Below are 12,322 nucleotides of genomic sequence, written 5' to 3' on the forward strand. Positions count from 1 at the left end.
TACCTGCAGGACCCGGAGTTCAACCCCGAGTTCGTGGCCACCAAGTCGTACGCGGCCGCTGGCCTCTGCTCCTGGGTCATCAACATCGTGCGGTTCTACGAGGTCTTTTGCGAGGTGGAGCCCAAGCGCCAGGCGTTGAGCAGAGCCACCTCGGACCTCACGGCCGCCCAGGAGAAGCTGGCGGCCATAAAAGCCAAAATCGCGGTGAGGCTGGGGCCCCCCCACCCCACACCCCGCCGGGCAGCCTTCGGTGCCAATGACACATGCCCCCACGTCCCAGCGCCCAAGTGTCCCGATTTTTAAAAAGAGGCAGGAAAACCAAAGTGGAATCAAAGCTCCAGACTTTTCAGTTGAGGCCCCTTTCGCTCTTTTTCAAATACTCCGCAGTCCGTGCGAGACAGATCCGGCAGACCGTTGGTTTTACATGATCTGCACTGTTCTATGGAAGCTTCTAGAAGCAAGTAGTACATTGTGGCTTGGGGGGTGGTCCCTTGACCATAAATGTAAAACGGTGAGGGTCATTAGCTTTTATTAACCTCTCGGTGATGTTTTGATGAGATCTGCCTCTCTCCCGGGGTGGGGGCGGGGTGGGGTGATCGTGGATTTATACCTGGTTGAGAGAGATTCCCCCTTGATCCTCACCTTTGCCCTTAAAATGCATACAACCTCCGTCCTCCTCCTCCCGCTCCCCGTGCTCTCACACACAGGCGCCAGCTCTGGTGATCGGTCACAGCTGTGGTCACGTTCAATCCAAAACTCTTCCTGGATCTTTCCTTTCTGCTCACGCATTCCAGGCAAATAAGACCCTTGCAGCAAATCGGTCGTGATGGTAGAAAGGGCTTTACAGATGATGAGAAGAGAGATGGCAGACATGCCACCTGCTTCATGTGACACGGGTGTATTATTGATTACCAGATTAAATTCTGTGGCTGAAGGCACTAGCTCAAAGACTCTTCCACCGATCCCTCTCTCAAGAAAAGAAACTTGGGCAAAGCAGCTAATCTCTCAGGGCGTTGGCTTTATAAATCCAGATGTTCAGGGGCCTGTGTACTTCAAACAGGTGATGATCACCTGAACAGTGGCCTCTTCAAGGAACACCCAGGGCAGAACCCCGTCACGTCACGTCCCCATGGCTGATTTTCAAGGGCAAAGGCCTCCTGATAGCTGTCGTGCTCTACAGTCACTCCCAAAAAAGTGTTTTAAGAACTGCATTTTCAAAGTTTTTTTTTTTTTTTTTACTCAAGTTATTTTAGCTAAAGGAACATTTGGTGCAAAGGGAATGTTTTCAAAATGTTTATACCTATTCACTAGCCAACATTCACATGATGGGCCCACTCGAACTGTGAAAGCCAGCAAGCGTATCTTTCAAAGACTTGGTTACCTTAGGAAGACACTTCTTTTCTGCCAAAATATTTTTGTTTTCAAAAAATGTATTCTTTTAACAACCTCCTCTCCATCCTTTGCTTATCCACGTGCCTATCAGCATCCCAAGAGTTCGGACACTCCCCCACTAACGACAGAGGACACAGGCTGATACCCATCCCTGACATGAGGCCCATCCTGGGCAAGGAAATCCTTCCCTCTGTGACACTGAGGACATTGCCAACTTCCTCCGGTCCCCAAGCCTTATTTTTTAGGGTTTTAGGATAATCCCAAGTAAAGAATATTATATCCAAGATAAAGTGTTTTTTTTTTTAAGTGTATTTCCAGATTATCAAATACATAAAAACATGGATAGTGCCAGTTACATCTAGGCAGTGTATTTTGGATGGGTTTTGCATATTAGGTATTTTCCTTTTTTCTATAAAGATAGCATATATTAATGTTACTATTTATAAAAAGAATGGTAATAAAAACAAGGCATTTTCACGGAGCATATACTGACACGTAAATAAAACATCAGAGAAAGGCATGTGATGAGAAACAAAGGCATCAAAGGACTGGTCAAGCCACTCAGAGCCTTCATACTGGTAGCTTCTATGTGTTTCCTTTGGCCCGTGCTCAGTCTTTGTAAACGATTTTGTTAACTGCCAGCATTTAAGTCAACAGGTTTTCATAAAAATCTGATTGCTGGCCAGTCCTAGAGTCATCAGAAGATTCCCAGATATCATGAACCGATCCTAGAGTTGAGTAGCGCCTTCCCATCCAACCCAGTTCTGTCATGGGTTTCCACCAATGCCTGTGTTTTCCAACGCCAGCTTCCTCGGACCAGTTCCCTCGTCTTCCTGGCCCCGGCTTGTCTGAGTGTCTGGCTCCTGTCCCTGTAGTGTGCTGACGTCACTGTTTTCTTTATACCTTAGGTAGGCAGGTAGGTACTCCGCCAGAGGAAGCTCTAAGATGTTCATCCACATGTCTTCTCGATGCCATCATGACAACTAATTTCGGTTGAAGTAACGCGTATTTCTTGCCCTGGCATATAGAGTCCGCTTCCTTGGAACCTTCTGTTTTCAAGAGAAAGTTATGACCTGCTCCTTCAGCTCTTACCCCAACCTCCCACCGCCCACCTCCTGTTACCACTACTGATTGTTAACTTTTGCTTCTGAGTCAAAGAGATGCAAAATATCTCCGCTCGGTTCTGCAACCAAAAGGAAGTGTCCTGTGCTCTGGTCACTGACTGATTCAGAAAGCTGAAAAATCAGTAAATTCCCTTGGCAGTCTCTAAATCTTCATAAGCAGATCTAACTGGTACCTTAGAATTACGTTTCCTTTTTTTTATGGAAATTGTTATTTATTATATTTCCTAGGAACAATCCACAAAATGCTGTTTGGGCTAATAAACAAAATCTGAAAACACGCAAAAAATCACTATTTTTTTACATAAGCATTGAAAGATCCAAAAAGGAGATTAAGAAAATTCTTCTTATTCAAGGATAGTTGACACACAATGTTACATGAGTTTCAGGCGTACAACGTGGTGATGTGACAAGTTCCTATGTTCTGCTGTGCTTACCACAAGCGTAACTACCACCTGTCACCACATAGTGCTATTACAGTATTACTGACTGTGTATTCCCCGTGCTGTGCCTTTCATCCCTGTGGTTGATGCATTCCGTCACGGGTAGCCTGGACCTCCCATTCCCCTTCTCCCATTTTGTACACCCCCACTTCCTCCTCCCCCTTTATTCTGTGTATTTATAGGTCCGATTCTGCTTCCTATTTAAAACAATTCTATTTTTAATTCCTTTCCTTTTTTTATACAATCTTTCCCCCTCCGCCTGGAGTTTCTTCTTGCCTTTGTGGGTTTTTTCTCTGTCATTAGTTCCTTTTGCATAGCCTCAATCACCCTTAAACCCTCCATGCAATCCAGTACCCTACACTTTCATTTTTGCCCCCAAGACCTTTTTTGGTCCCAGACTCAGAGTTCCAAACAGTGTTGGAGAGGAAATACATTCGCTGCTTTCTCGGGTTGGTTCCAGTGACTTCTGGAGCCCTTGACTTCTTCCCTGATTTCTTCTCTTGCTTCCTAGAGCTCACTCTTAAGAACTTTCTCAGAAATGTTAAATAAGAGGTAAATTTTCTGAATAGAAAATTGGAAATGCCTTTATTTGATTTTTAAACTGACCTGGCAATTTTGCTGAGTACTGAATTCTGATGAAAGTTTTTTTAACCCCTTAGAACACTGAATGCCTTGCCTTTTCTTTAGTGAGAAGTCTGATGAGCCGTCAGGGCCCCATTCCTTTGTCAATGCCACTGTGTTTCCACCTTTCTGAACGTCTTTACATTTTTTTCTTTATTCTTTCATTTTTCTTGAGAGAGCGCGAGTGGAAGGAGGGGCAAAGGGCGAGAGGTAAAGAGACTCCCAAGCAGGCTCCATGCCCAGCGCAGAGCCCGATGTGGGGCTTGAACTCATGACCATGAAATCATGACCTGAACCAATATCAACAGTCAGATGCTTTACCAACTGAGCCACCCAGGCCCCCCTTTTTCTTTACTCTTGGTGTCTGAAGCTTTGCATCGATGTGCTTTGCTGCCATTTTTTAGATTCATTGTACTCAGCACATGGAGACTTCTTTTTCTCAACTCTGGAAAATTATCTTGTATTATTTTTTTGGTAATCTCCCTTCTGTTGACTTTTTGATCTTCTTTTCTAGAACGCGTGTTTGTTTGATGTTAGACCTACTGATGAGTCCTTTGTTTCCTCAGAGTCATTCTATGTTTTCTTATATTTTCTACCTTTCCTCAAATTCGTCTTTTAACCCTTCCCTTGAATTTATTATTCTTTTACATTAAACAAGAATAATACTGCCTGCAACAGTTTTATTACTTTTTAGTTTTGGGGGGGTTTTTTGCCCTCTGCTCCTTTTGCTCGCATTCTCTTCTTGTTTTATGGATGGAACATCTTGAATCTTCCTAAGAAACTACTCATAAAGGATTTTATGCTTTCCTGTGGTCTTTGTGACTAAGGTTATCTCTTTTCTCAGGTGGTTTTTTTCCCTCTTGTTTACCTTAATCTAGGCCTCATCAAATGGCTTCTTGCCCTTTCATGTTTGTAAGAGTAGTGCTGAAAGGCTGGTTATGGCTCTTCAGGCAAGGATATGTTTTCAGGATGAGTTGAGTTATGTCAGATGCATCCTCGATGCCAGAACGTGGTGTCTTCTCTCTGCCACCATTAATCTCCTGCTGGTGACAGAAATGCCTGGTAACATTGGACACTGGGCATGTGGGTGGAAATGGGGGTAGAGGACCAGTCAGCTTCCCATGAACCCTCTTACTTTCAGCACCGCCTGCATCGCACCTGACATTTCCAAATCCCCAGTGCACGTCCCCTTTGGTGACCCGAGGCCCGCTCTGTGTTGTGGCTTCCTGTGCCCTGCTCTGGCACTTTCCACAGCTCTGTGAGTCCAGTCTGCCATAAATCGATTGGAATCCCTCACTCTCCAGTGACCCTCACAGTTGCTCCGTGTTAAGGATTTATGATGCGTTCAGTTGTTTCATAATTATTTTAGAGAAGTCTCTAGAAGAAGAGGAGGTTCGTGAGTGTGGCCAGTCTGCCATCGTCAGTCGGGTGGCTCACCACCTGCTCTTCAAACTGCTTGGCTGTACAAACTTGGCCCTTGATGTGTTTGTCTTGAGACGTGGCGATGGCCCGCAAAGCACCCCGAATCCCAGTTACTGCATAGACATGAGACATATTTGGAGGTATCGACCATGTGTCTCTATCTCTTCGTGTTTGCAGATGCGTGTTCTGGGGGCATCACAAGCTACCTACTTCAATTCTAAGCGCTTGATGAATTTAGAAAACGTGGAAACCATGGCTTCTTACAAAATTCTCCTCTAGTTCAGGATAATTGGACAAAATCGATGAGGTTTAGCAAAAGTTGCCTGTCCTCCTAGGACCTGAAAGCAAGGAGAAGACTTAGACTGCACACAGCCCAATCCCAAACCACAGACCTGCGGCCGCAGACACAGCATACGTCCCTCCCAAGACCCCTAGCATCCTTCTGACCATTTTCAGGCCACCCCAGGCTTCGGCGCACTTTTGCTTCTAATAGCAGTACTGGCATTTTTGGGAAGGCTCCTGCAACCCTTTTTTCCCCACCACAAGGAGAGACAGAGTTTATGCACCCCCCTCCATGTCCATCACCCCTCTTGGTCCCGCACCAAGGACCGAGGTAGGAAAGCTCAGCCCTATCGCTTGGGTCGGGACCGACCTGGGCTTCCCCCAGGACTCCACCTGAGATCACCCCTAGTTTGCCCACCTTTTCTTCTCTGCTCTGCCTTCTCCAGTCCCCCACAGCTCCCCCACCCCAGGGAGCCTACCCTAAAAACCACCTACACATGACTATCTCAGCCCCACTGGAGGTGACTCAGGCTGGAATGACTGATAGACCTGTGTTCCTTCCTAAACAGCACCTTAATGAAAACCTGGCCAAACTCACAGCCAAGTTCGAGAAAGCAACGGCAGACAAACTCAAATGTCAGCAAGAAGCTGAAGTGACCGCAGGTACCATCTCACTTGCAAATCGCCTGGTAAGTGTGGGCCCGAGCGGCCTGAGCCATAATTATATTAGCCGAGCTTGTCAGGTGCCGCCGAGGTACAAAATAGACGAGCACAGTTTAGCAGCGCTTCAGCTTGGGGGGAATACTCAGATGTGCTGGAATGCGGCGGGGGAGGAGGGGGAGTGGATATTAAAACGTGCTGGGATGCAGAGACTGAGTCCTGCGGAATGTGACGGCCCACCGTGGTCTGGCTGGGGGGATGGGAGCCCTCGATCCATCAGCTGGGGGACACATGACATGCTTCCATGCATATATGCACGTCGACCAGGGGAAGCCCTATAAGACAAAGCCAGCCACTTGCCAGGCCAGCTCTGCAGCTCTCCACTCTGTAATGTTTGGTGGTAAAGGTGTTAGCAGGATTAGAAACCGAGCCAGAAGCAGAGAAGAACGCCGCCTCTTGACCCTGAGCATCCGTGAGTGCGACCTTGCCCAGACACGTGTGCGTGCACTCACACATGCACGCACAGACATACACGTGCACACGCAGGCTCTGGCCTCCCTGGGAGAGTAAACCTGAGGGTCCCAGCAGGTGTTTGTCTTATGGGTGCCAGTTAACAGACTAGCCCGAAACTTCGAGACGTCGCACAACCACTTCGTTGTCTCTTGTAAGTTTGTGGGTCAGGAATTTGGGCGGCTCTGGGTGGAGCCTGCTGGGGCCACTGAGCGTCCTTCAGCCAAGGCTGCTGGTTTGGCACACGGCCTCGGCAGGAACCACTAGAACAGAGCTCTCTCCATGTAGTCTCAGTCCTCTCCGGTAGGTACTTAGACACCTTACATGGGGACCCAGGGCCCCAAGAGCAAGTGTTCTAAGAGACAGGAAGTAGAAGGTCCCAGTCTCTCGGACCAAAAGCCAACACAGTATCCCTTCCACTGCGTTCTGTTGGGTAAAGCAGTTGCTGGTTCAGGGAGGGGGAGCATAGGCAACAACTCTTTCTTAGTTTTATTTATTTATCTTAGAGAGATAAAGAGAACACAGGAGGAGAGACAGAGTGGGGAGGGAGAGAATCCCAGGCAGACTCCGTGCTGAGCATGGAACCCCGATGCGGGGCTTGATCCCACGACCCTGAGATCATGACCTGAGCCGAAACCAAGAGTAGGACACTTAACCAACTGAGCCACCCAGGTGCCCCAGGCACCAACTCTTGATGAAAGAAGTGTCAAAGAATTCATAGCCTTTTTTAATCCCCCCATGACTTCTATTTCTTGTCCTAAATTAGCCTAAGATCCTGCAAAGGAGTGTTCTCTGGGTGTGATTTCTCTTCCATAGAGAGCCTTTACAGCACCCTTGTCTCCAGTGAAGAAAGGTGGTGTCGATACCTTTTTCCTTTTATTCCAGCCACCATGTGTTTGTAAAACGAAGCCAGCTTTTCTCGTTCAAGGAGAAACGAGTCACATAATGATGGAACCGAGCCGAGCTTTGGTGAGGGAAGGCTCTACCACCGAGTGTGTCTGTGTAGTTGTTCGTTGGACCTGCTTTCGCATCGTGTTGAGATGATCATTTGAACTGAACAGTTCAGTTTAGAGACTGCTCCTCTGCCAGTGGGCAAGGAGCATTCCAGACCTCCTAGCTGGCCTGTCTGCCATTCCGTTCTCTGTTTGGCTTCCAGAACTTAGCAGAGCCTTCTTTGCCTGGCTGAAGCATTTTCTGAATCGGTCCTCTTGGAAGGCAAGCAGGGTGTACAGGGTCTGAAGCCAACCCTGTCTCTACCGACCTAGAGGTTCAGGCAAGATCCTTCAACTTCCTGGTCTGTATCTGTGTCCTCTAAAAACAGGCAGGGAATGGTTGGGTTGGCCAATCCTTAAGGTCTCTTCCAGCTGTGACATTCTACGATGCCATCTTTCAAGGAAGGACGAAGGGTCAGAACACAGACCCCACTCTGCAATATCCATAGAAAGGAGGCCTCTCGGGGCTCCTGGGTGGCACAGCAGTTGAGCGTCTGCCTTCGGCTCAGGGCGTGATCCCGGCATTATGGGATCGAGCCCCACATCAGGCTCTTCCGCTATGAGCCTGCTTCTTCCTCTCCCACTCCCCTTGCTTGTGTTCCCTCTCTCGCTGGCTGTCTCTATCTATGTTGAATAAATAAATAAAATCTTTTTAAAAAAAAGAAAGAAAGAAAGGAGGCCTCTCCTCCCCCAGAGAGGGGTCCCCATGGAGCGGTGTCCATGCCAACGTGGGGCGGGCAGAGTCAGGACCTGTTCTGCCATCTTGCTGCTTTGGGCACGCCCGTGTTCCAGTACCTCTAACTCTGTGTCTTAATTACCATGTCTGTCTGCCCACCCACTGCGAATTATTTATAGCGCCTGGAAGTGATTTTGTTTTCCGATCCCCAGTGTTCGGTGAGGAGAAGGGGGAGGCACATCATTTTCTCATCGGTCCTGCAGCCCAGGCACTGTGCTCAGTGATGAACACACGCGATCGCATTTCATTTTCTCCCCAGCCCTTGGGGGTGGGTGGTACTGGTCTCCGTGCCTATAAAGGGCAGAGCCCGGAAGCCTGGGCTCAGAACTGTAATCCGTCCGCAGCCCATACGATGCATAACACGGAACAGGTGTGGTTCCTGAGTGTGTGCGGCGGCCAGTCCAAGTCCCCATTGATCAAAGGGCCACATAAGTGATGTTCCAAGTCTTCTGGTATCAGAGGTGCCCTGTGCGTTCTCTGTAGCCAAGCCCGTGGCGCTCTGTAGAGCCTGTGGGATGATGAGCCTTCCCGCCCCTCTGGTCTCTGAAATCCTAGGTGGGAGGACTCGCCTCCGAGAACGTGAGGTGGGCAGAAGCCGTGCAGAACTTCCGACAGCAGGAGAGCAAGTTGTGTGGAGACATCTTACTCACCACAGCTTTCGTGTCCTACCTCGGCTTCTTCACAAAGAGATACCGGCAGAGCCTCCTGGACAGGACCTGGAGACCCTACCTGAGCCAGCTGGAAGTACGTACAGCCTCAGTTTCCCCTGACCACACCAGCCTGTGGCTACCCGTGAGCTCACCATCCACATGTCGTTGCTCCTTGCCTCCTTCCTCCCACCACTCCCACCCGAGCCTCCACCTACGTGTACCCCATGTCCCGTCACCTGCCCTCCCACATTCCCACCCACTGCCCTCTGGGCAGCCCGAGGACAGCATCTCTCCCGGGACACTGATCACTGCCCACCAGGCTGCCTCGAAACTGTAAGACTCGAGAGGCACCCAAAACACCCTGTGTGTTCCCTCCAGTCTCCCTGCTCTTGAGCCAAACTTCAGAGCCGCAGGGGGACCAAGATCCTGCCTTGCCGCTGGTCACGGGGCGCCAGACACCCTTACACAAACAGCTCCCCCACTGCGGTCGTGTGTCCTCAGCTGGTCCTCCTAGTATAAGTATGTGGACTTTGCTCCCAACCCCTCCGTCTCTTCTGAGATGATGAAGGGGGGAGGGGGGGACATGCTGGTCTCTGGCTGAAAGGGGTTCAGGGCTGGAGCCTATAGTCAGAATAACTCCTAATCTTGTCTGCTTTCCCATCACTCGTCGTCCTCGATCCACACATGTTCACTGAGGGGGTTCCCCATGGCCTCCCTCTCCACCAGGCAGGAGGACAAAAGCCATTCAAAGACCCGATGCCCACAGCAGGTCACTGTCCAGTGGAGGAGGTTAGGTTCACAGAAAGCGGCTGCCGTAAGAGTCAGCCCAAAAGTTCACCACGTACAGGAAGAATCGTATTCCAGAATGTGCGTGTAGACAGATCCTCAGAACATAAAACCCATATTGTCTGGTGACGGTTGGTTCCACAGATCAGCTCCCAAAATCTTACTCACTTGATGAGTTGTTAAATAGTGATATAAAAACTACTGTGGAAATACATACATACATACTCTTACGACACCAGGGAAGAGGCAAAAATAAAACTCATTTATTTATCTCAAACATCATGGGAAAGGAAATTATTAAAAGGACAGTCATTACTGAGTGCACGAAGGCGAGGAGCTCAAGGGCAGCCTACAGGGGAATTTTCTGGCTTTGTTTGGGGTTCCTAAGCATTTTGGGGCCGTGACCCCTTTGGCGCTCTGGTGAGACCTGTGGATCTCTTCTCTCGGGAATGTTTTTAGCACAATCTTTAAATGGACTTGAAATACATTCCCCGATCCCAGGGTAAGAACTCCAGAGACAGATCTTGCTTTCAGGGTTCGTTTGATAGTAGAGTGCTGGCCATCCGTCGCCCTAGTGAGTGAGATTAAAGGAAAGGGGATGGATTGGACAGGTTTTCCTGAGGTAACGGGGAAGATGAACCACAGAGGAGACAGGGGCAGAGAGATTAAAGTGTCATGTGTGTGTGAAGCTCAAAACCATTCCACTAAGAGAAAGCAGCCAGACCTAAAAGGCCACCTGTTGTATGACTCCATTTATGTGAACTGTCCGGAAGAGGGAAGTAGAAAGTCGATGAGTGGTTGCTGGGTGCTGGGGTAGAGGGGAATGAGGAGTGACTGCCGAAGGCCATGGGGCTCCTTTGGGGGTGAAGACACTGTTTTGGAACCACATAGAGCTGATGGTCGCACAAAATCATGATGGACCAAATGCCAGGGAATCGTGAACTCTAAAATGGTTCATTTAAGTGACGTGAATTTTACCCCAATTAAAAAAAAAAAAAACGTATTTCCACGGCATCCCCAGTGGAAAATATTAGCTGTAGAAGAATGGAATGAGCAGAGAGGGGTCAGCAGAAAAAGAAAAGGAGGGGTCTGGGCCATAGACAAGGGCCACAGAGGGAACCAGGCCTCGGGGAGACGTCCTCAGGCCCCGAGATGCGCCGGCAGGCTTCCCAGCATGCTCCAGCAAGCGAGCCTGCAGGGAGAGGTCATGCAGGCAGCCCCAGGAGTGGGGGGTGTTCTGGGCTGGGGGAAGGGAAGCATCTCGGGTTCTTTGCAAGCTGGGGGTGAGTGCCGTGCATGACGGAAAGGGTGGTGTCGGCTGGCACAGGCAGGGAGCCCAGCAGGCCTGGGACCTGGTCCGGGAAGCATGCCTGAGAATCAGAGCACGGGGGGCAGGGACCGTATTAACAGGAGCGAGGGCAGGGAGGAGACTGTTGATGCCACACACATCATATACGCTAGCAATTCGATTTCGGCGAGTATACCCAAGAACAAGGGGTCACAGAGGCCGGATGTCTGCTGCTGTTCCTCCATCAAGAGGAAAGAAAAGCTCTCAGGACTTGAAGAAAACCTGCTTCCAGAAACAATCACGCAGCCAGAAAAGCATGCTTTGGGGGGATTTTGATCATGATTTTGAAGGAGTTGTGCCGACTTCGGGAGCTCCTGGGCGTCTCCCCTCTATCCCCCCCGCCCCGCCACCTGAGCTGAGGAAGCCCGCTTCTGCCCTGAGCATATGTCCTGCTTCTGCCTCATCAGGTCCCCATCCCCGTCACCCCCAGCCTGGATCCCCTGAGGATGCTGACGGATGATGCCGACGTGGCGGCCTGGCAGAACCACGGCCTCCCCGCGGACCGCGTGTCCACGGAGAATGCCACCATCCTCCTGCACTGCGAGCGCTGGCCGCTCGCCGTTGACCCGCAGCTACAGGGCATCCAGTGGATCAAGAACACCTACGGCGAGAACCTCCGGGTCACCCAGATGGGCCAGAAGGGGTAGGTGGCTGAGCACGTCTCTTCTCCCTTTTTTGTCATTTGTGCAGAGGGGACGAAGAAGTGACATGAGCGGGTCGTAAGCCCCAGTGGGTTGTTTCTACCCTCCTGCTTCCTCCACGAGGTTTCTCCTGTTTCTCTTCCCATTTTAGGAAACCTCTCAATGAAAGATGCGAGGGTACCGAGTCTGTGCTTTGTCATGAGAAATCGTGTGTGTGCATGCGTGTGTGCCTCCCGACCCATCAGGAGTCCTGTCTCCACCGTCCAGCATCCCCCTTCCCATCTGTCCTTGGACACGTCCTCCCCAGGCATCACATCCCATTGTCAGGCAAAATTCTGTGTTTCAGAGTCTCCCTCACGTTTAGCCAAAAAGCACCTGTCTTAGCCCATCCTCGAGCCCACTTCTCTGCCCACAGTTCCCACCCCCGGCCCAGGGCCCCGTAGAGCAAACCTAAATGCTGTCTCTCCTGGGGCACAATGGGACATTGCTGTTGGATGTGAAGTCAGCTGTGAACCTTCGAGAGCCCTGGTATCTGCCATGCGGCCTCGCACGTGCCCGATGGGGGAGTTACTACCCAAAGGGGCATGAAACGCTGAAAATGTCTGTCCAGCACCCACTGTACCCAGGCCTCCGCACCTCTCACCTCATGGCTTCATCAACTGTGTTAGACTGTTGGTATTTTCAGTTCTCAGTTCGTGTTCTGTGCCATTAGAATACA

The 12,322-nt window shown here is 50.0% G+C and overlaps 1 protein-coding gene across 1 annotated transcript in view; it reads left to right on the top strand.

The window, feature by feature from the left end:
- The window catches only part of DNAH9 (dynein axonemal heavy chain 9), a 1,064,222-nt gene that overhangs the window by 945,907 nt on the left and 105,993 nt on the right, over nucleotides 1–12,322 (top strand). The window contains exons 48-49 of the mRNA XM_034647281.1: nucleotides 8,735–8,923; nucleotides 11,371–11,606. Coding sequence (XP_034503172.1) covers nucleotides 8,735–8,923; nucleotides 11,371–11,606 — 425 coding nt within the window. The remainder of the gene's footprint in view (nucleotides 1–8,734; nucleotides 8,924–11,370; nucleotides 11,607–12,322) is intronic.

Source organism: Ailuropoda melanoleuca, chromosome 17, assembly GCF_002007445.2.
Source record: "Ailuropoda melanoleuca isolate Jingjing chromosome 17, ASM200744v2, whole genome shotgun sequence".
NCBI lineage: Eukaryota > Metazoa > Chordata > Mammalia > Carnivora > Ursidae > Ailuropoda > Ailuropoda melanoleuca.